This window comes from Arvicanthis niloticus, chromosome 5, assembly GCF_011762505.2.
Source record: "Arvicanthis niloticus isolate mArvNil1 chromosome 5, mArvNil1.pat.X, whole genome shotgun sequence".
Taxonomy (NCBI): domain Eukaryota; kingdom Metazoa; phylum Chordata; class Mammalia; order Rodentia; family Muridae; genus Arvicanthis; species Arvicanthis niloticus.
Window position 1 is genome coordinate 83,900,513 of NC_047662.1, and position 21,776 is coordinate 83,922,288.

At 52.0% G+C, this 21,776-nt stretch overlaps 1 protein-coding gene across 9 annotated transcripts in view; it reads left to right on the forward strand.

Moving 5' to 3' along the window:
• Window positions 1-2,626: 2,626 nt before the first annotated feature.
• The window catches only part of Akna (AT-hook transcription factor), a 44,896-nt gene continuing 25,746 nt past the window's right edge, over window positions 2,627-21,776 (forward strand). For 2 of the 9 annotated variants that reach the window (XM_034501770.2, XM_076934817.1), the window contains exons 1-5: window positions 3,130-3,240; window positions 3,511-5,401; window positions 16,059-16,418; window positions 17,523-18,571; window positions 21,043-21,117. In XM_034501770.2, the coding sequence (XP_034357661.1) occupies window positions 16,169-16,418; window positions 17,523-18,571; window positions 21,043-21,117 (1,374 nt within the window). In that variant the 5' untranslated portion in view covers window positions 3,130-3,240; window positions 3,511-5,401; window positions 16,059-16,168. Of the gene's footprint in view, window positions 2,730-3,129; window positions 3,241-3,311; window positions 5,402-10,860; window positions 11,046-16,058; window positions 16,419-17,522; window positions 18,572-21,042; window positions 21,118-21,776 lie in introns of those variants that run through there. The other 7 variants (XM_076934814.1, XM_076934815.1, XM_034501766.2 and 4 more) reach the window with 7 other exon arrangements.

Genomic DNA, 21,776 nt, shown 5'->3' on the forward strand with positions numbered 1-21,776 from the left:
GGATACACAGAAGGAAAGCGGCTCACCTGTCCACCAGAGGGCCTTACTGAAGCTGTGAGGGTAAAATTTACTTTAAAATGTGAAGTATTTTTTGCTATGGACATCGTGTTTAAAAAGATGCATCAGGGACAACCATGAGGTTTTGAGTTCAATTCCCAGAACCAGTATAAAAGGACAGACACAGTAGCACAGATTTGTAATCCAAAGTCAGAGGAGGCACAAACAGGCTGATCCCTGGGGCTCACTGACCAGCCAGCATTGCCCCATCAGCAAGCCTGATGTGAGAGACCTTGTCTAAACAAGGAATGGCTCCTCAGGAATGGCATCTGTGTTTGATCTCTGGCTTCCACATGAGCTTGCACACGTGTGCACAAGCACATACCTGCATGCACACATGCCAGACTGGCCATCTTGTGCACAATTCAGGAAGCCAGCCCTGAAGCCCTGATTTATAAGCGAGTGGCTCGTTAAGGAAGGAGAGGAGGTTACTGCATAGGATGCTTCCCAAAGGGTACCTATGGCCTCATCCCACAGGTCCTGGGAGTGCAGAGAGACCAAGAGCTGCTTGGAAAGCTGTTTCCGCTCAGGGCTAGAGCTGGACACACCTGCCTGTCTATGTGAGCAAGGCCCACAGCCAGGGTAGTGAAGTCCGGGGCTCTTCCTGAACTCCTCCCCAACAGGACCCCTCTGCTACAGCATCCAAGGCCGGTGGGGGTTAGAAGCAGACACAGGGAGAATGTCAGGTAGGAAAGCTTGACTTGGCCTGTTGCCTGAAGACCAGCCTGAAGGCCATTTCCTCCTGACATTATGATGTCTGATGGAAGAGGCCTGGTCAGCCCTTTACCAGGAGGCCCAGGGCTCTATTCAAGGTAGCTGGGGCTGTCAGTTCCATTGACTTGTACAAGGTCCTGCCCTGGGGCTGGGATGGAAGTTCAGTGGTAAAGCATTTATATGGCAGGGCTCTGGTTTCTAAGTCTCGAGTTGTGGTTTAGGTTCTAAGTCTTCAATCTAAGCAATAATTTAGCTTCAAGTCTTGGTGGCTGTCCTTTTCTTTCAAACCCAGGTAAATCACCAGAAGCCAAAGTCTTGGTTCTCCCAAGGCAGCTGGTACCCACCTTCATCCACCCAAGAATTTAGCCCCTCTCAGGGTCATGGCTGTTCTTTCCCTTCTCTGTAAGGTCTGTCAGCTCTGTGAGAGAATAACTCCTACCAACTATACAGGGCTTTGCCAGGCTCAGGGCTCATGACATCATTCATCAGATCAATTCCTGAGGAAGTATGGCAGGTGACTCGCCCCGTGCTCAGGTCCTCTGTCTGTAAAATGCACGGGGTAGGTTCAGTAACAGGTCCCCAAAGGTGATCAGAGTCACACACCTGGAATCCAGAATTGCACAGTAAGTGACAACAAGTACAGGCCATAGAGTGACAGCCACAGGCCTAGGGATGCCCTGCCCATAGGTTTCTTTATTCTAACAGAAGAATGCCTTATCTTACCCAGCTCAGGGCCTTGTGGTTTGTTCTGAATGCACAGCTTCCAGGCTGTGGCTGGCTGGTCAAGAGCTTGTAGGCTAGTCTCTGAACTGCTGTTTGACCGACAGGGCAGATACATTGTACCGGCCCTAATTTACCAGCATGCTACTTGGCCCAACCCCTTCAGGACAGAGCCCCCAAACCCCAAGACTGCTCTATGAAAGGGTAGGACAAGGATGAGTTTCTTGTGCTTCCAGGATTCCTGAGCCTGGCTCTGTTGAAGGGGTTCACTGGTGTATTCCTAATGGGTGTTTACTCCTAAATTCCAAGGGAATTGCATTTACCTATTTTTGAAGTACTGAAGACTGAGCCCAGGCCTAGGTAATACTACCACTAAGCTCCATCCCCAGTTCTTGAGAAGTTTTATTTTGAGATAGAGCTGTACCCCAAGCTGGCCTTGAACTTGTAATCCTGCTGTATCAGCCTCTCCAGTACCTGCAGCCAGGCCCACTTTCTAGTGTAATTTAAACCTCCAAGTTCCTTGGCAGTGAACTTAGTAAGAACAAGTTCAGACCCTCCCCCCTGCACCCTCCAAAGTCACAATGTTGAATTAGACTTTTTCTGCATTGGCAAATAACAAGCAGAACTGGAGCAGGGGTCTAGGCCAGTCTGACACCCCACACCACCATTGTTCAAGGTGGCTTCGGTGGAAAACATTATTCCTACCTCGTCCCTCTCTGGCTTGCATTTCCGGGTCCATCTCTAGGGTGTTGTAGCCAGTAGACCGGTGGTAACCCTGTCTATCTCACGGGAGCCTAGTACCACATAATGAGCGCACAATTTATTACTACAGTTATTAAGCAGCGGATCTCTGTCCTCAAACTTGGTGACTCCTTCCTCATGGTGGCTCCGTGGACCTCACCTAGATATCCTTCCTCCCAGCCCTTAGTTTCCCCTTCTAAGCTAGGGAAGGCTCGCACAGGGAGATGCAGCCCAAAAGATTTGAGATTTCCGTCCATTTAGCCTTGGAACCTGTTTCCCTGCGACCACCAAAGTCTGGGAGACAGGACGGGAACTGCAAGCCTCTCAATGATTGGTGGATTTCACAGAAGCTCCGCCCCCCCAAAGCCCGCCCCTCTGCTTTATCCGATGGGCTGCGAGCATTATGCAAAGCAGGCACACCCCGCCTCGCCCCCGGATTGGAGGCCTTTGTCTGCCGCTCAACTCCAGGAAACCAGGGCGCGTGGTGCCAGCTGCAGGTGAGACTTGGGTGGAGGCTCGTGGGGGGCGTGAAACTCAGCCTTTGGGGACTCAGTTTCCCTTTCGGGAGGGTGGGGACGAGAGCGAACAGTGCTGCAGGACTGGCCCCTGAAGGATCTGCGAGGCTTCAGATATTTCCACGTGGGAACTACACACGCACGCGGGGACCGATCGTGGCTCCGGAGTCTGGAGCTAGCGATCACGGACCCAGCCGCACCCTGGGACGCCGGGACACACGGACGTCCTAGTCCCGCCTATCCGGCCTCAGTCTCCACCTCCGCGCAGTGGGGGCGTGGGCTTCTATGTCCAGCCCCTGTACTAGGGTCCTGGGGGACTGGGGGTGGTCATTGGCCGGGCTGCGGGTGGTGTTTGGGTAGCAGGCGTGGCCCTGTTGCTTGGTGACCGGGGAGGTGGGGCGCTGTTCTTCTAGGATTTGTGTGAGGCTGGGTCACCCAGCAACAACTCCGCCACCAGGCAGCCTCAGAGCCTCGCTGTCCCCGGATACCTAACGCAAGTTTTTTTCCTCCTGTTTTATTTTGTCCACCAGGGGTGGGGGGCAGCGTGGGGTGGGTTTCTCCATAGTGGGAGGAGCTGCCAAAATTGGGCCAGTTCCTTCTTGGTACACAGGAGGCGATTGAGGTACAAAGAGGTAGTGCGGCTTAGTCAAAGGCGCACCGCAGGGAGGCGCGAAAAGAGTCTCTGCCCTGGGAGGCAGAGTCAGCATCTGCTTGCTGTGAATTCTTGGATAAGACTTCTGACTCTCCTTCCCCCGGGCTTTAGTTGAAAGGACAGGACGAAGAGAATCAAAAGCACTTCTGCATCTGAGAAAGTTGGAAAGGAAAGTTGGTGAAAACAAACGCGAGCTGTTTTAGAGCTGAGAAGAGAAGCTGAGCCGGCTACAGTGAAAAGAGGCATTGTTTCTGCCCTCTAAAACAGAAGAAATAGGCTGAATCTGAAGCAAGAAGGTTAAAGCTCAATACGCACAGCCTTTCCGGAGAATCCCCCAGGTTCCTCTTCTGGCGTTGTAGAGGTTGACGCTGGGGCTGTTTTGTTGAGGTAATAGAATAGGTGTGTTGGGTTAAATAAGTATGTTTGACCTGCTGATGTGGGGAGCAGTCTGCGGGTGATGCAGGCAGTATGGGTTTGTCCCTTGGCTGTCCCCGTGTTCTTCAGGAGGGACAAGTGCCCACGCGGGTATTTCCTCCCAGAGGCCAGCTGGTTTGCATTGGAACCATGTGATCATGGCTCTCTTGAGAGGGGATTTCATCAGCTGCTAGAGCCGGGCTTTCCAGAGGGGCCGGGCTCTACAGACACAGAGGGCTGCATTGGGAGGGAAGTTGGAAACTGCACTGCATTATGTCAGTCAGTGGACCCCTGTGAGCAGAACAACATTTCAGAGAACCCAGACTTTGTGTGTGTGTCAGAGCCTCAGGTTGCCTCCTCCCTGGGCAGATCTAGAGATGCAACAAGAGATCACCAGCAGGCTTTACTTCTGAGCACCTCAGTTTACCCCTCTAGAAAATGGGCAGGATGGTACCTCCAGTACCATCTTCAAGTCCAGGTGGGTGGCATCTTAGAAAGCTTTTGTTCAGCATCCCCAACTAGGTTTAGAGATAAATTGAAGTCAGAGAAAGGATGGAACAACAGCAATAGACATTGGTGACAATGGCTACTGCACTGACTTCAGGGCACTGTACCATGAGTCTCACTGTAGTAGTGAGGTGTCTGTGGTAGGGCAGGGCTGTCATCTTCCCACTGCGCTGTACAGAGCCCTGCTAGATTTTGTCCCTTCATTTCCAAGCATTGCCACTAGGTGGACACTACTGCCCCTGTTGTGCAGCCTAAGGTTCAGAGAGATTAAACCACTCATCTGAAGTTCATCCCTGCATCTGTGTCTATGCAGGGAAGAGAGAGGCCTGGGCCCTTAGATTCACCCGGCAGCCTGTGCAAAGCTTTAGGGTATTGGGGGGTGACATGGAACTGTGTCCGGGGAAGCCTGGAGAGAGCAAGGTTGGTATTTCCAGAATACCTACTGGGGTATAGCACTTTTCAGCCTACCCAGGGTCTCTGGCTGTGGGAGAAGGTGTCAGAGAGGTCCCAGAACAGAACACAAAGGCTTCCTGCCCCACGGCCTCCCATTTTGGCCTCTAGTCTCTCCTCCATCCAGCCTATAGCCCCATCTTGGCTCTGGTCCCTACTGCCAAGTGTCAGCCAAACCAGCTGGACTGCTAAGCTAGACCCTCCTGCCAGAACCTCCCCCACCCATCTCTAGACCCTTGCCAGCACCCAGCACCCCAGAGCCTAGTCCGGAAAGGAGCTGGGATCAAAGCCAGATAGTATGCCCAGCTGTCAGTCTGCTTGGGGTCCTGGGACTATAGCCAAGGACCAAGAACTTGAGGGAAAGTGATGCAAGGTCTAGGAGCCCCAACCCCCCAAGTAAGGGCTTCATCTGGTGGGGAAGCACTATATTTATGAATATCTTTAATATGCTGTATGGTCTTGGGCGAGGTGTGTGACTTTTCTAAGCCTTTCCTTGTCTGTTAAATGCTGGTTTGCTTCTGAGGAGCCAGGCTGAGTTGTCAAGGCTGGGAGCTAGAAGCCTCTTCTTCATTGTGTTGATTTCAAGTGTTGCACAGTAGCCAGAGGATGGAGAAACAGCTCAGGGCATCAGGTAAGCAAAAAGAGAAGGCACGGGAACTGTCGGGTGTCACAGAGGGTCAGAGCCGCAGACACTCACGGCCCAGCCACTCTATCAACTCAAAGGGGAAACTGAAGTCTGCCATGCCTGAGTGTTGTTATGCAGATGTGTGTGTGTGTGTGTGTGTGTGTGTGTGTGTGTGTGTCTGTCTGTCTGTCTGTCTGTCTGTCTCTCTTGCTCTTTCTCTTTGTGTGTGTGTCTATGTGTCTGTGTCATTCTGTCTCTCTGTTCTTTTTCTGGCTCTCTGTCTCTGTCTTTCTCTGTGTCTGTGTCTGTATATCTGTGTGTCTGTGGTGGTGGGGATGACACCCAGGGTCTCGTGCCCACTGCACTGAACTATTCTTTCAGCTTACATATTACAATTGTAAACACCATCCTGTATTCTTCTGTGAATAGCTAAAATCTACTCCTTTGAGAACAAATATAATTTCATGACAGGGTTTCTCTGTGTAGCCCTGGCTGTCTTAGAACTCACTCTGTAGACCAGGCTGGCCTCCAACTTACACAGATCCACCTGCCTCTACCTCCTGAATGCTGAGATTAAATGTGTGCACCACCGCCACCCAGCTAGGCACAAATATAACTTATTTCAGCAATTGTTAGACAGTGAGGTTGTTTCCAACCTCTTCACTGTATATTTCAGTAACAAAGGAATTTAAGATTACACTTCCTGGTTCAAACCCTGCTTCCTAACTTGTAAACCAGGAGAAGGAATCCCTGCCTCCTTGGATTGGTATGGAAGTTGGGTGATGAGAGCTAAGTCCTAGAAGAGCTTTTACAAGGTGTCTGACATGAAGCAGGTGCTCAATAAAACCTCAGTGCTAGCAATGCCTTCTTGGCATCGTGAATATCATGAATGTTCAAAATTTTACCTTGTAAAAAGCTTGAGGGGAGTAAGAGAGAGAGGGGTTGGGAGGGAGGGAGGGAGAGAGAGAGAGAGAGAGAGAGAGAGAGAGAGAGAGAGAGAGATTGATTTCCATCTATGTAATTGAACACACCCTCCTTATAACCTATGTCTTTATAGGAAATAGGCTAAGGATGGCCTATTTCCCCCCACTCAATAGCTAAGGATGATCACATGTTTCTTAGCTGCTTCTCTGGTCCCAGAATGGGCTTGGGAGCCACCTGGCAATAGTACCCCTCACTCTTGGGAGGGCTCGCTCCCCTTTGTGTAGGGGATCTGAAATTAGAGCTTTGGCTGATGTTGGATGTTAGGGGAAGCTGCTGAGTCCTGCAGGCAGCACACTCTGTGGCCACATCACTGAGGTCAAGGCCATTGCTCCCAGGCAGGAGCTCTGTGCCAGCTAAGGCACTGGGCCAACACCTGAGGGTGCACACTGTTGCTCTTAACTCATCCCATGAGTCTTGTAAAGTCAACAGTGCCCCCATCTTACACACGACCAGGAGGGGCTTTATCAGCAAGGATCTTGCCAAGGTCACTCAGCATCCAAGGGCCCTGGAGGTCTCTGTCTCTGTGCCCACCCATCAGCACAGTGAGGCTTCCTGGGTGGGCGAATGGAATGGATCCTGGAAGACTCAGTGGACCTCTGGGCACTTCAGATATATTCATTCTCATTCTCTCTCTCTCTCTCTCTCTCTCTCTCTCCAGATTCATTCTTTATTTTGTAAGTATTTTTGTCTGCATGTATGTATGTGTTCTGTGTGTGTATCTGGTGCTTACATAGGCCAGAGGATGGCATTGGATGCCCTGGAACAGGCGGCTTTGGACCATCATATAAATGCTGGGAACTGAACCCAGGTTCTCTGCAGGAGCAGCAGGTGCTCTTAACTGCTGAGCTGTCTGTCCTGCCTTTTGGTGACCATCTCTTGATGCCACATGCTCAAAGCTCAGAGAGAACACTCATGTCCCAGGTGACCTGGGAGTCATATCAGGCTTCCATCACTCTCCTTGGTCCTCTGTGACACCTGCCCCTGTCCTGATGGAGGATGTATTTTGACCTAGAAGGTCAGCCTCCTGGGTAGGAAGAGAGAGTGATCCTTCCCAGGAAAGAAGAGCCACAACTCAGAGGGGTCACAGTGACATGACAGCCCCACTCCTATGGTGGCTCTGATCTCTCAAGATGGCTGGGCTGCTCATAGCTCTCTGCCGTACCTCTGGCCTCCAGAAGAACCAAGGGAGGGCAGGTCCAGCGGCATTTCTGAACTCAAGACCGGGGTAATCAGCAGAAGACTTGCTGTGCTCCAGTGGCTGGTGGCCAGGGTACAGAGCCTTACTTTTGGTTTTTTATCTGGATGGCTGAGAGCTAATATCTCCCTTCTGCGCCTCAGTTTCCTCCCCCTGAGCACTGGGTAAACATACTTCTAACTGTATCCGAGGCAAAGGATGAGGAAGCAATGGAGAACCTCAAGGGAGAACCGGGCTTCCCTTTGCAGAGGAGGAATTGTAGCCTGGGCTTTAGACTCCATTCTGAGCTCCCTGTGTGCAGGCCTTAGGATCCCCACAGCCTGAGTGGGGTGAACATGAACCAGGTCCTTGTGTATCTGAGTCTCTACCATGTTCACCAGCTTTGTGGCCTGGGGCAAGTTGTGTGGGCTCTAGGGGCCTTGTGTACTCATCTGTGAAATGGGCTCCTCACACCAGTCTTGATAACTGTTAGGGGGCTACAGGCAACTACTTACCTGGGCACTGGCTAGGTACAATGGATGACCCCAATGCATCTGTGGTGTTTCTGTCACGTGTCAGCTCATGCTGGGGACAAGGGACTTAGTAGCGAGAGTTTCAAGAGCTACCCCCAGGAGTCAAGAGACAAACACTGGCTATAGGTGAGCATCAGGACAGATGGCAAATCCCAAGTTCAGGAGCCAGGTCTGCACGCAGCTCAGAGTCAGTAGGGAGTATAGGTGATCATAGGTGAGAAGCCCTACTAGGTAACAGTGGGGAGCTGGGGACTGAAGCTGGCAAGGAGGGAGTGAGGGAGGCTGAAGCAGGGCCAGGCTGCAGCCTCTGTTTGTCCTAGTGCTGGGACAAGAGCATTCTAAGTGGCAAACCTGCATACAGCTGGGTTTGAAAGTTTGTGTTTGAGAAGATCCTATGAGGCTGTTGTGGGGTGGGCTGTTTCTCCAGAACAGAAAGATTCTGAAAGATACATGGGGGACAGACAGGACCAGAGTTTGGTGAGGTTTAGGAAATGCAGCAAACGGGACTCAGTAGAGGAATGATGTGATGAAGGGAGTGGCCAGGTGGACCACCCAGTCTGGCTTGAGAACCCAAATAAAGGATGGGCTCAGCTGGAGACAGGAGCTGGGTGAAAGCTACTGTGTCCAAGCTCAGTTTGTCTATGACTTTGGTTGAGTAAACTTGAGGGATGGTATTCCAGAAAGGAATACCATGTGGGCTGGGGATGGGGGTGGGGTAAAGGGGTGGGGGCGGGGAGGAAAAGGCCCAGTGGCAGGGGTGAAGGACAGTAAATACTGGCTGCTGTCTTTCAACAAGGCCGAGGGTGTGCCAGCTGCGGCAGCCACCTGGTGTTGATGGGTTAATGATCGGGGAGGGTGGGTGACTGAGTGACAGGATGTCAGAGGAGCCTGCCTCCCACACAATGGGCCACATGGTCACCAGAGCAGTAGGCAGGGGCTTGGTAAGATTTGACTCTGTTCCATAGTCCCTGAGAGACTGCTGGGGTGGGGGTGGGGAGCCCCAGCCCCCAGATGTGGATATAAGGCAGGGACAGGGATGCAGGAGTTGGGAGGTTACTCGGTTGAAAGTGCTTGGTGCTAGCTCAGACTTAGCCAGATCCTGGCAGCTGGCCCTCAAGAGCATTCATCCATTCCATTCATCAACCACAAACCCTTGGAGGAGACCAGACTCTCCCACCTAAGGAGACCCGAGGGCAGAAACTGGTGATGAAATAAGTCCTGAGGTCCCCTACTGCACACTAGGCAGGCTGTCTGTCATGGAACTGACAGCAGCCCCTGTTCAGGGGCCACTCTGTTTAGCCCTGCTCCACAGAAGGAAAACTGTGGCTCTAGGTGGTGGAGCCACTGAGGTCACAGAGACAGCAGGAGGTGAGGCTGACATTGAACTCCCTGGCCTATGGACTCTAAGATTTCTTCTCTCCATCACACTTGGGTGGTCCCTAGCCTGGCTGCTCCCTTGAAGTCCCCTGAGGGCTTTCTGGATGGCAGAGGATTGACCTCATGTCTCTTCTGTTTCCTGACTCTCTGGGTCAGCAGGGGCAGAGTAGGGAGCCAGGAGCAGACATCAGGCTCCTACAGCATCTTCCCTCTGCCTGCTTCTTCTTGGCTGCTGTGCTTCAGCCTGGACCCTGCAGGTCGGATCCTGTACCTTGTCCCTTGGCACCTGAGTCCTCTCACACCACATCCTGTTGTCTTCAAGGCCCTCCTGCTGCTCTCAGGTCTTTGCTTTTCTGGAATGTTCTCATCAGTCATGCTTGTGGCTTGCTTCTGCCTTTCTGTTCTTCCGGTCGCTTGTGTGACTGTGGCCTCCCCACCTAGACCCTCCTGATGGTCCTGCCTCACCTCTTCAGCTTGTTACACTCAGGCTGGGTGTCTTTAGCCAGGGCATGTCCAGCATCTGGGACCTGAACCTCTGGTGCTTAGAAAGTGCTGCCCTAGGTTCTGTAAGTCCTCAGCCTCAGAAGTACCGGAAGTAGCCCGGGACTTTGGTCCCCAGCCTGTCTCATACTCTGCCTCAGGCATACCTGAAATCTTACACACTTCACTGTAGTGAAGAGCCATGTGTGGTGTGTCTGTGTCCAGTCATGCTTCTTCCACTGATTACACCTCTCACAGAAGTGAAGGGACCTGAGGATGCACAGGTTGACCGTCAGTATAATTCTGTTCCTTCATCTCTGGGGCCTCTGATGGGGAAAGCTACAAGAGGAGATATTCATCTGATCCTCTAGTTCTTCCTTGTTACCTAGAAAATTTCAATGCAGGTGCATCTGTCTCCAGGCATGGGCAGTAAATCCTCCCTGAGATGATGAGACGCGTGTTAGTAGACAGAGTTAAAGCTGGAAGGACATGAGCAAGCACCAAGTCTGAGTCGTGTGGTTCTCCGCCCGCCCCATTAGGATGGGCAATGAGATCTCTGGAGTGGGAGGAGAAACTCTGATAAAGTCACTGGTGATGGAAGAGACCAATTTTGGGGCAGGGAGTGGAGGAACTGCAGGCTCCTCTTCCTAGGACCAGCATGCAATGTGACTTTAGCTAAGCCTTCTCTGGACTTCCTGCTGGTCCAAGCAAGGTTGCGGCTGAGGTGGTCCCAAACTCAAAGCCTCAGAAGTTCCTGTGGGCCCTTCCCATCAATGGCCTCACGCTTGCCCAGCAAAGGGTTAAGCTCTTGGCGCCAGCTCTGCACAGTAACCCCCCCTCCTTTTCACAAACACTTGTAGGAAATCAGGCTGGGCGCTTCCTGCAAGGAGGAGGAGGAGGCAAGGCAAGGCCTCAGCTGCAGGGGCGGGGAGAAGTGGGGAGCGATGCTTGTCTCTGAGTTGAGGCGGTTCTGGCTGGCAGAGCAGTCTGGAGGCGGTCCAGGGTGCTGTGGAAGCAGGGGGCTCCCCAGGTTTGAAACAAAGACCTTGTGGGCAGCTCCCCTGAGCCCAGGCTGGCAGGATGGCGGTGTAGTACAAGTGAGGTAAGGAGCTGAGCCAGGAGGAGGGCCAAAGGGAAGGCCGCCTTCCCTCTGGATGGGCCAGTCATAGACTCTCTGGACAACCCTGGCAGTTAGCCCAGCCTAGCCAGGAAATCACAGCTACGCAGCTGCTGCCACTCCTGTCCAGTTCTGGGAGTCCGGCCCCCAGGCCAGAGTGGACTCCAAGATGCTGGTTTCCAGTTCCAGCTCTGATTTGGTTCCCTTGGTGAACTTGGACCCGTTGGTCCCTCTCCGTGCCCAGGGTGGGCTCCATCGCAAGGCCAATTAGTGCTTGGGTTGCTGAGGGTCTCAAGAGGTATACAGAAGTGAGGAGCAGGCCAGGAGACGGCACCCTCCTATCCACATAAGGGCAAGGACAAAGTCGACGTTCTGGGGGCCAGGAGGCCAACTTAGACCTAAAGTGGGGCAGGATGAGAGTCACTCATAGCCTGGCCTCTTTTTAGCTCCTCCCTGGCTGCTTGGGCGAGCCAGCGACAGTCTGGGGACATCCGTCTGGGGACATCCGTAGTGGGTGTCTCCACTTGCTGCAGGCCAGAGGCCACTCCTGTGAACAGGTCTATGTCCTGTCACTGAACTCAACTTGTTTTGGAGCCCCACAGTCTTTAGAAGGGTCCAGCAGCTTGATATGGAGGTCTTTCCCTGCCTCATCCTCCCGGCCCTGGTTTAATAGCCACGGTGTTCTTCTAAATTTCCTGGTCTCATTAGGTGCCTGCCTCTGTTTTCTCATTGGAATGAGGTTAAGGTGGGGATGCCCTGGCTATCCTTGGCTGGACAGCATGGAGTTTTTGAATGCCAGGGCTCCTTCAGTGGAGGACGATCATCCTGGAGCGTAGTGTGTTGAGTGGTGTAAAGGGGAGTGCCCTTAGGCTATGGAATGGCTCAGGACAGGAACATCACGCGCAGGCGCACACTCACACGCACACACACACACTCACACGCACACACACGCACACACACACACTCACACACACGCACACGCACACACAGGGAGAGAGGCAGGGAGAACTGCGTGAAGCAGTGGAAAACAGGGCATTGTCCAGCCAGGAACTAAATAGAATTCCTGGAGGGTGCTAGAACATAGAGATCAGGTCTGTATGGGTGTCAGGTGGTAAGAAGCAAGGACATAGAAAAAGCAGTGTTTGGTGGTTTTGGGGGCGGGGTGCAGTTTCTCTGGGGTAGGTGGGAACCCTTAGCCCAGTGGCCCAACCATTAGCAGGACTTAGTAACAGAGGGGCCAGCCTTCCTGGGTCAGGACATCATAGTTTGCATCCCCAGCGTCCACTGCTGCCCTCTGACAGCTGTCTGGACCTCCTGCCTGTCTGTGACACTCAGGGGCCAGGCCCTGAGCCCTCCTTGAAGTTCAACTTGTATTTTCAGACTTTTTGTCTGTGCTGTTCCTCTGTCCTGAATCCCCTTCCTCTTTCTCCCCTAGATTTGCTTGGTCTGTTAAAGCTGTCACCAAACTTCCTTCTTCCGCGTCTTTTTCTGGATTCTGTCCTCCATGGAGGGTGGGATCTTGGCAAGCGTGTTTGTTTCTTTATCCTGGGGGCTGAGAACCTCCAAGTTCATTTGGTGCATCTCTGAGGGCCAGGGTGCTCACCAGACAGACGGGTGGGTGCAGTACTAGCAGGCCTAGGTGACCACCATTCCCCTTTACAGAGAGCAGTCAGCCAGCCACATGCCTCGAGTGGCTGTAACAACAGGCCTGGGGTCTGCTTGCCTGGTGCTCAGCCTGCTACTATATTGCAACTTCATTTCTGCCTGAGATTGGTACATATTTGACATTGATGTGTGTTTGTTGATTGACTACCTGACTGGCCAGGTCCAGGCTCCATGGCACTGAGGGCTGTGGCTTACACAGAAGAGTAAGGTCTTTCTCAGGAAAAGCTCACAAGTTGAGGCACTTGAGAAGTAGGTGCAAAACTGTAGCCACTGACGGTTGTTGCCTGTGCTGTGTGGGTTCTTCTGAGAACAGTGAGATTTTTGCGACTGAGTCATTGCAGAAAACTGGCTGTTCCTCTTTTTGCACATAGGGGCCTCTGTGATGGGACAGGGTTAGGGGGAAAAAAATAACATTTCAAAAGTCAGAAAACCACATGCCACAGCTCTTCCTCAGCAGAGATGTCAGGAGGTGTGGTTGCATCCCCCACCCCCACCTGCCCACATCTCCACACTGGGAGCCAGAAGCTGGGAGAGGCCCTGTTGAAGTCCTTGCTTAAAGAAAGATTCTGAAGCCTTGTCCCAGGGCCTCTGAGCCAGGATCCTGCAGACATAGACCGAGTGCTTAGAGAATTCTCATGCACGTTCAAGGTCAGGATTCCCCATCACCAAGGATTTGATGTAGGGGTACAGACTCTGTCCAGGAATGAGGGTCTTGAACTTAGATTTACAATATTCTGTGGGGATCGAGGCAGTACGTGTGTGCCACGCATCAGAGGTCAGAAGACAACCTGGAGTGTGAGTCTCACTTGCCAACTTGTTTTAGACAGTCCCTCACTCACTGCTTGCATATGCTAGGTTGGCTGACAATATTCTGTCTGCTTCCCCTCTTCTGGTAGGGGCATGCTGGAATCACACACGCTTCCATTCAGCTTTTGTGTGAGTTCTGGAGAGTTGAACTCAGGTCACTGGGGATGTGAGGCCAGCATTTTATCTGCTGAGCCATCTCTCCAAGTCCCAACTTAAGAACTTTTCCAATCATCCTTTTAAAAAAATTACATTTAATTATTGCAATGTGTTTGCTGTGCACACGTCACCGTATGTACATATGTAGAGGTCGTGGCATGTTTGAGAGTCAGGTCTTTCCTATCATGTGGGTCCCAGGGCTCAAAGTCAGTTCCTTAGGCTTGGCTGCTGAACCATCTCACCAGCCCTCTTTTGCTTCATTTTAAAATTCTCTTTCTAGTACATGTAGTATTTGTATATGCAGATGTGCAGTTAGAAGTATGCAGATAGGTATAGATATTGCAGATTTTTACTGTTAGGGATGTGTGGTTACTCAGCAAACAAAAGCCTGAGGCCAGGACTGACCTCTGGACATTACTTCTTACTGACCAGGGGATCCTGGCCTAGTTAGTCACTGTTCTTTCTGAGCCTTGTTCTTGCTACTGAGATGGGAAAGCAGATATCTGTCAAACTTCCTGCTAGCCTGACAGAGTGGGGGTCAATGTGGAGATACGTGGGAAATTTAGGGGTTCTACAGGGACTGGGGCAGGGAGACTGGCTGGGGGGGCAGGAGCCCCTTTCCCCAGAGCCAGAGTCACGGCTAACGGAGAGTTAGCGCATGTTGCTGCCTAGTCTTTGTGAAGCCAGGCTTGCTTTCCCAAGCAGTCCCTGTCTCTGGGGAACTGACTCTAGAAATAGCTGCCTGGTGACTTTTCCCAACTACATTTTGAGAGCAGAGTCCAAGAGCCCCAGAGGCTCAAGGACAGCCCCAACTGCTCAGTCCTAGAGGTCCGGGCCCCATTCCAGCCTTGATAGAAGAGCCCACGACAGTACCAAGAACCTGGCTTCTACCCAAGTCTGATCTTCATTCCTGTGCTACTCTGGGGAAGGCCACTCCTTCTCTGGAACTCAATTGTCCTACCTTTATAGAAACTAAGTGTGGACAGCCACAGTTCTTTGATAACCGAGTGGCTGGCAGCTCCCAGGTCCTGTGCCTTTATCCTGAAGCTGGGTTTGTTGGGCTTACTGTGGTGATTGACACAGGAAATACCAGCAAAGTGTCAGAGGTAGAGTGTGAAGGGAGAAGAGAGAATGAGGGGAAGAGGAAGGGTGAGGGGGCCCTCCTTGGGCCACCTTCCCTGCTATCAGGGCCCCTCCCACAATCCCTCTGTGGCCAGGCTCTCTGGCTCAATGACCGAGAGCAATATGGAGGTCCTTCTCCATGGCCCCTTGGCTGGGCTCTCTGCCTGAGAGAGCCACTCATGATATCATGAGAAGCTTGCACGGTTTGCCCCCTGCCCCAGCACTCCCTGCTGTCAGTTGCCCATCTTCTGTACTCTCAGAACCCCTGGCCTACTATGTAGTAATTTCTATTTTTTTTTTAAGCAAAAATTCATATAACATGAAACTAAGCACTCAGCAGCACTTAGCATAATCACATGGTTACATCATGTTCTACTTTCAGAACACTTTCCTCACCCCTTAAAAAAGTCCTGTGCTCGATGAGCAGCCAGGGACCTTCTCTCCTCCCCCACATCACTGTGGCAGCCATCACTTGGCCCCATTCCTCTCTGGACTCAGCCTTTGCACACTGCAACCCTCGGACTCAGATTCACGGGGTTCTTGTGTCTGCTTTTTCACAATTAGCATAGCACTTCGGTGGTTTATCCAGGGTCACACATGTTGGGACTTCATTCCTTTTTCTGCTGTAATCTCATTCCTTTCCACAGCTGAGTAATACTTGGTTGTATGTAGAGACCGCAAATCATTTCTCCGTGCAGATGCATGGATGCCTGGGTGTCGTGAGCGTGGTTGCTGGGACACGTATGGAGCTGTTTGTTTGCATGCCTGCTTTTGATTAGATTCGGTATTGGACGTGGCTCTCTATTCTCTGCTTTCAACCTCAAGTCGTGTCTCATGCCCAAAGGAAGCCGTGTGGCGCCTTCCCTAACTCCCTGGGCTTGGGGTGACTGCCGCCAGGGAAACCTTACCCCTTTTCACCTGGATGGTGGCTGCCAGCTAATCTGTGCATGCCCTCCCTTGGGTAGTCAGTGCTTTGACAGGGCTTGTGCCTGGTGCCTGCAGACAGAGCTAGGTGTGCAGTGACATGAGCTGGCATTTAGGGGACGCTTGTTGCACAGTGTGCTGCCTGCCAGTATTCTACCCTATATCCTGGAGGAATAGGAATCCCCATCTCATTGATGACAAACGAGAGTCACCCAGGGTAACACAGGAAGGGCTGCCTGCCTCTGGGGCTCCAGCTGGTGGGTTCCTGGATAGATGGTGGAAGACCCTGAGGATTGACATTTTCCATTGGTTATACCTCAACAGATCACAGGCAGGATGGCTGGTGCTAAGAGGAGCCACCTGTGATTTGGACCCCCAGCTGCAGCTCAGTCTCTTGAAGATGAAGTGGCCCAGGTGAAGCCAGGCCAGGTCCCATGGCCAGCTCAGGGACAAAGGCACAATGGGCTGGGCCAAGCCTGGGGCAAGGGCCCCGAAGGCGGCGCTGGGCTTGGGCTGAGGAACAAGATGTAGATGGAAGAAGTGACCAGGGCTGGGGAAACGAACAGTCTCTTCCTGAAGCCACCAGTCCTGAGCTCCTAGAAGACTTCCGCAGGGTACAGAAGCATCTGCCACCCCCAGAGTGGGACCCAGACATGCAGGACTCCGAAGAGTCTTCTGGAGAAGGTGAGGTGGACTCCTTCTTGCCTACAGTGGTAACATGTTTCCCCCCAAGAGCCCACAGAGTAGACTAAGTACTCTGTGAACATGGCTGCCTGCAGGATGGGTGCATTTTGGATGGATGATTGATAGCTGGGTGATAGATGGATAAGTGAATGCCTGAATGGGATGGGTAGGTGGATGGATGTTTGAAAGGATGGATGGATGCTTAGGTGAATGTTGTATCGACTACATAAGAATTACTACCTTTTTCAAGGTGCACAGCTGTTTCCCCTTCTTCCTGCTCCATCGAGAAACAGGACTGTGCACCTGCTCTTCCAACTCGATAGAGTACAAAAACAGCCACTACCCTTGCCCTCAGGAAGCTTGCAGTGCTATGGGTGACCTGTGTTAACAAAGTAATCCCAGGACTGAACATACAGCTGTCACTGCAATGGACTTTATGTTGCAGAGGGCTCCAGGCTGGTGGGAGCCTGCAGAGAGAGACTCTGACCTTATCAGTGAGCTTCAGAACTCGGAAGAACTGGGAAGGTCAAGATTGAGATTCAGCCTGAAGGATCAATAGCTCACAAGATAAAGGAAGGACACAGGACCCTGGTGGAGGATGAACACAAGCACAGTGCTTTTCAGGGGCCCTGGGTTATGGGTGTTGGAGCAGCAGGGACCTTAGGACCCCAGGAAAGGCTCTGCTTTCATGATGAGAACAACGGGGAGAACGTGATGAGATCCCAGGTTGTGGGAGGCTGAACAGGCGATTGCATGGTTATTGCATTTGTTCTTCTGTAAGAGGTAAACAGGACAGGGCAGGGGACATTCTGGATCAGGGACTAAAGTGACAATCAAGATACCTCCCAGGCTTTGCCTTTTGCAACTATATGGGACGACGGTGTTGCCATTTGTAGAAATGAGACATACTTTGGGGAGACTCGATCTAAGGTTTGAGTTTGGAGGACCTTTGACCAGGGGAAAAGTTACACAAGTACCTGGTTATGTGGGGGAGGGGAGTGGCTCTAGGTTCTTGTCATCCTCAGCATCATGAGGGTCATGAAGTGACTCAGGTGCCATTCTAGACTCAGCATATGCTCAGCAGTGAATGACCTGTCTTTCCAGAGACTGAAGCTGATGATGTGAGCAGCCCAGAGGGTTCCACCGTGCCCCTGCCCTGGCTCTCCAGGCAGAATCAACAACAGCTGGATCTGTCTGAAGAGGACCTGGATGAGGCCCCTGGGAGCCCTGAGGTAGACTTAGCTGGAGAGAGTTATACAGAGCTGGAGTGTGAAGACCAGGGAGATTCCAGCCCTTCAGCTCTAGGACAGGGGTCAGCCAGAGGCTGGGTTACCTCTGTCAATCAAGGCAGTAACTACAGACCTTCAGAGCATCTTGAGACCCAGCCATCTGTTGAACACAGCCACACAAAGTCTTGGAGCAGTGGGACTGTGAGCCTCGGTCAGCCTAGTGACAGCCTTGGTTCTACGTGGGAAGGAGACACCGATGTCCCCCAACTTGTCACCTTGCCCGAAGCCCTGCCACAGAGTCTGTGCCACAACCTTCCACACCCAGGTGACGGAAATGGAGGTGACGTTGCTCCGGCAACACCCACAGAATTCCGGGACTCCTTAGCAGCGCCAGCCCAGAATCCTGAGTGCTCTGCAGGCACATGGGGACGAGAAACCACCAGCCTACCCTGCTCTCGGCCTGAGGACCAGACCTGGAAGAGAACTAAGACATCATCTAAGCCGCTGCCCTCCCGGTTCACTGGCTCGGTCAGCCCCCTGAGTACCCGGCTTGGGGCAGTAAAGAAAGTTGTGTTACAGCCCAAGCAGGGAGCCACTCTGGCTGGCCACTCTTCGTCACGTGCTCCCAAGTACGGCAAGGGGCGCCTGAACTACCCACTCCCCGACTTCTCCAAGGTGGGGCCCCGGGTGAGGTTTCCCAAAGATGAGAACTACCGACCCCCGAAGTCCAGAGGCCACAAGAGGCAACAAGACTCCACCAGACCCCTCATCTTCAAGTCGCCGGCTGAGATCGTTCGGGATGTACTGTTGAGTAGTGGAGAGGCATCCCTGGCCAAGGGGTCTTCTCTTGCTCACCCAATCCCCAGGGTGCCCCAGGAGTTCCAGACACCCGAACAAGCCACTGAGCTAGTTCATCAGCTCCAGGTAAGCAAGACTCTTGTTCCTGTCACCCAGACAGCTTGTTGATTAGAGAAACTTTGGCTTGGGATGGAGCCCCTGCTGGTGAAGGTGAGTTGTTACTATGTTAATGATTGACCCTGCTTATTGCTCAGAGAAGAGCAGTGGGAGACACTGGGAGTGTGACTCAGTCAGTATAGTGCTTGCCTCCCACGCACAAAGCCCAGCGTCCAATCTCAGCACCTCATCAATGGGCATGGTGGCGCACGTGTGTAACCCAAGTGGAAGCAGGTAGGTCAGATATCTGAGACCATCCTCATCTGCAGAATAACAACAAGTTCTGGGCTATCTCGGACTAGAGACCCCGTCTCAAAGCAACAGCAGTGAGCATGTTGGTGTCTCATGGACAGGCTATTTTCAAGTACGGCTAACATAGCTAACATAGCTAACATAAGGAAACCAGTCCAGTGGACACGTTCCTCCTCACATCCGCATAGAGCAGCTCCTGGGATCCTTTTCCATCTATGGCCAGACTCTTCCCCCACTCTCACAACCCCCACTGAATTAAGCAAAATTCCAGATATCCAGTTATTTTGTAGTTTATTTAACTCTAAGAACTCTGCCCACAGGGTTGCATGTAGAGGCAGAAACAGGTCCCCACACACTCAGCAGTGGCTTGTTCTTTCCGTCCCCTGGAGTCAGATGAGGCTCGTGGGTGTCGCTTGGCCTGTGTGCCCTTGAAGTCTCTGCAGTCCTTCTTGCATTTCTTCTTTCCACATATCTCCTGTCTGCCTTTTCTCCGCTGATCTCTTTTTGACGGATTGTTGTTGTGGAGTCAGGCCTTCCTGGTAGTCATCCACATTTTGCACCCTGCTGAGACACATATGCCTTATCTCAGGGGGCTTTGCATGTCCTTTCTTTACCCTGCCCATCAGTAGGATCAGAGCTTGGGGCTTGGGATTGGAGGCTCCTATGTGTGCCTCTCCCCACCAGACCATGAGCTATTGGGGAAGGTGCTGTGAGCTTCCTTCAGGAGATGTGGCCACTTGCAGCCTCTCCTGACCTGTGAAGTCTCTGGCAGTCCTTGCCTTGGCCTAAGGCCTTCCCTTGAAGTGAAATAGTATTATTGTGCTATGACTTCCTTTTACACACATTGCTATAGATCCTCTAGAGAAATAACACCTTCCCTCCTCAACCACGAGGTCACCAAGATCTTGTCAATATGGGAAAAATGAAAGTCATGAGATTTCTTGCCTTCCTTTCTATTCTTCCTTTTTAGATTTATTTATTTATTTATTTATTTTACTCTATGAGTAGGAATGTTTTGCCTGCATGTGTAGATGCGCACTGTGTGTGTGTGTGCATGGTGCCTGAGAAGGTCAGAAGTCATCAGATCCCATGACACTGGGACCACAGATGGCTCTGAACTATTTATGAGTTCTGGGAACCTAACCTGGATCCTCTGCAAGAACAGCACGTGTGTCTAACCACTGAGCCATCTCATCCCCTCCCCCAGCTCCCTGCAAATCTTCTGACACCAGGGGTCTTCTCATATCACTCTCCACCGTATTTTGCTGTGCCAGGCTTATTGAGGGTAGAATTCACTCACTCAGCTTGGCTGGCCATGGAACCTATAAATTCTTCTGTTCCCCTCCAATCCTGGGGTTACAGGCATGCATCACCATGGCTGGCTTTGTCTGCTTTTGGGTTTTTTTGTGGACAAGGTTTAGGCTTTTTACATAGCTCTGGCTCTCCTGAAACCCACTGTTTAGACCAGTCTCTCCTGGAACCCACTGTATAGACCAGGCTCTCCTGGAACCCACAGAGATGCTCACACCTCTGCCTCCCAAGTGCTGGGATTACAGACCTGTGCCGTCATGCCTAGCTTCATGCTTGACTTTCTATTACAGGTCCTGGAGATCCAAACTCAGTTGCTCACACTTGCACAGTAGGCACTTTATCCACAGACCCACCACCCCAGCCCGGAACCTGACCTTTTACAATAGCGACTCACTTTCAGCTGTCATTTCCTTGCATCGTAGGTGACCAATGGCACACGTTTCCTCCCCACCCCATCCCCGCTACAGTGAGTTGCTTTAACAAAACTTTGGGTTTTGTGTGAGGCCAGGGATCCCAAGTGTATAAGAACTATAACTTTTAATTAGTTTTCTGTCCTTTCTCTGTGTTTATGTATACGTGTATGCATGTGTTCATGTAAGTGTGGATGCGCATGAGGATGCTTGCATATGGAGCCCAGCAGTCAGCTTTGAGTGTCTGCCTAAGTTCTCCACATTACTTGTGTTTTTGGAGACAAGGTCTCACTTTTACCTGGTACTCACCAGTTCTGCTAGGCTGGCTGGCCAGAATTCCAGAGATCTACCTGGCTCTGCCTCCCCAAATGAGTGCCACCACACCTGGCATTTTTACTTGGGTTTTGGGGGTCGAACCCAGGTCCTCACACATGTGTGGCCAGGAGTGACTGCATCTTTTCTCTACAGGAGGACTATCACAAGCTCCTCACCAAGTATGCGGAGGCTGAGAACACCATTGACCAACTTCGCCTTGGGGCCAAGGTATTGACTGGCTGGGGCAGGCTGTGCTGTGTGGGTGGAGCCAAGATTGGGGGTTCTTAGAGAGATGACCTACCCCAGAGTCTTGGAGAAAGGTCACACTGGCTCTTGCATCCTGCGACTGTATCGGAGAATCCTAGTCCTTGAGTCACCAACAGGCCTCTCTCTCACCCTTGGCATAACTTACCTATCCCTGGGCACTCTCTCTCACTGTTGATGTCTTTGAGTGATGGAGCCTGGAGTACTCAGGAATATCACCAGAAGCTGATTCCTTCTCTGGGACTGGGGCGGGGAGCAGGGAGGGCAGCGGAATGACTACCTAGGCTGACTCCTAACCCCTTCTAGCCAGCTGGGTGACTTTCAGGTTGTAGCCCAGACTTTCTTTCTGCTCAGTCTTTGGTACACCATTTTCCCAGGCTCACACTTTCACCTTTGTCTCCCCCCAAACCACCTCCTTTTATCCAACTGGAACTGAGCACCCTATGTGGGACAGCCCCATGTGGTGCTGAAGGGAATAATAGCTAATCCACTCTGAGAACTGGGTTGCACAGTCACCAACCATGACCTGTCTTCAGAGGAGGCTGAGAACCCTAAATGGGGACCTTCTCTTTCCTGGGGCGAGGCAGGAAGTGAGCCAATCAGCCCCTGTGACTTCCTGCTTT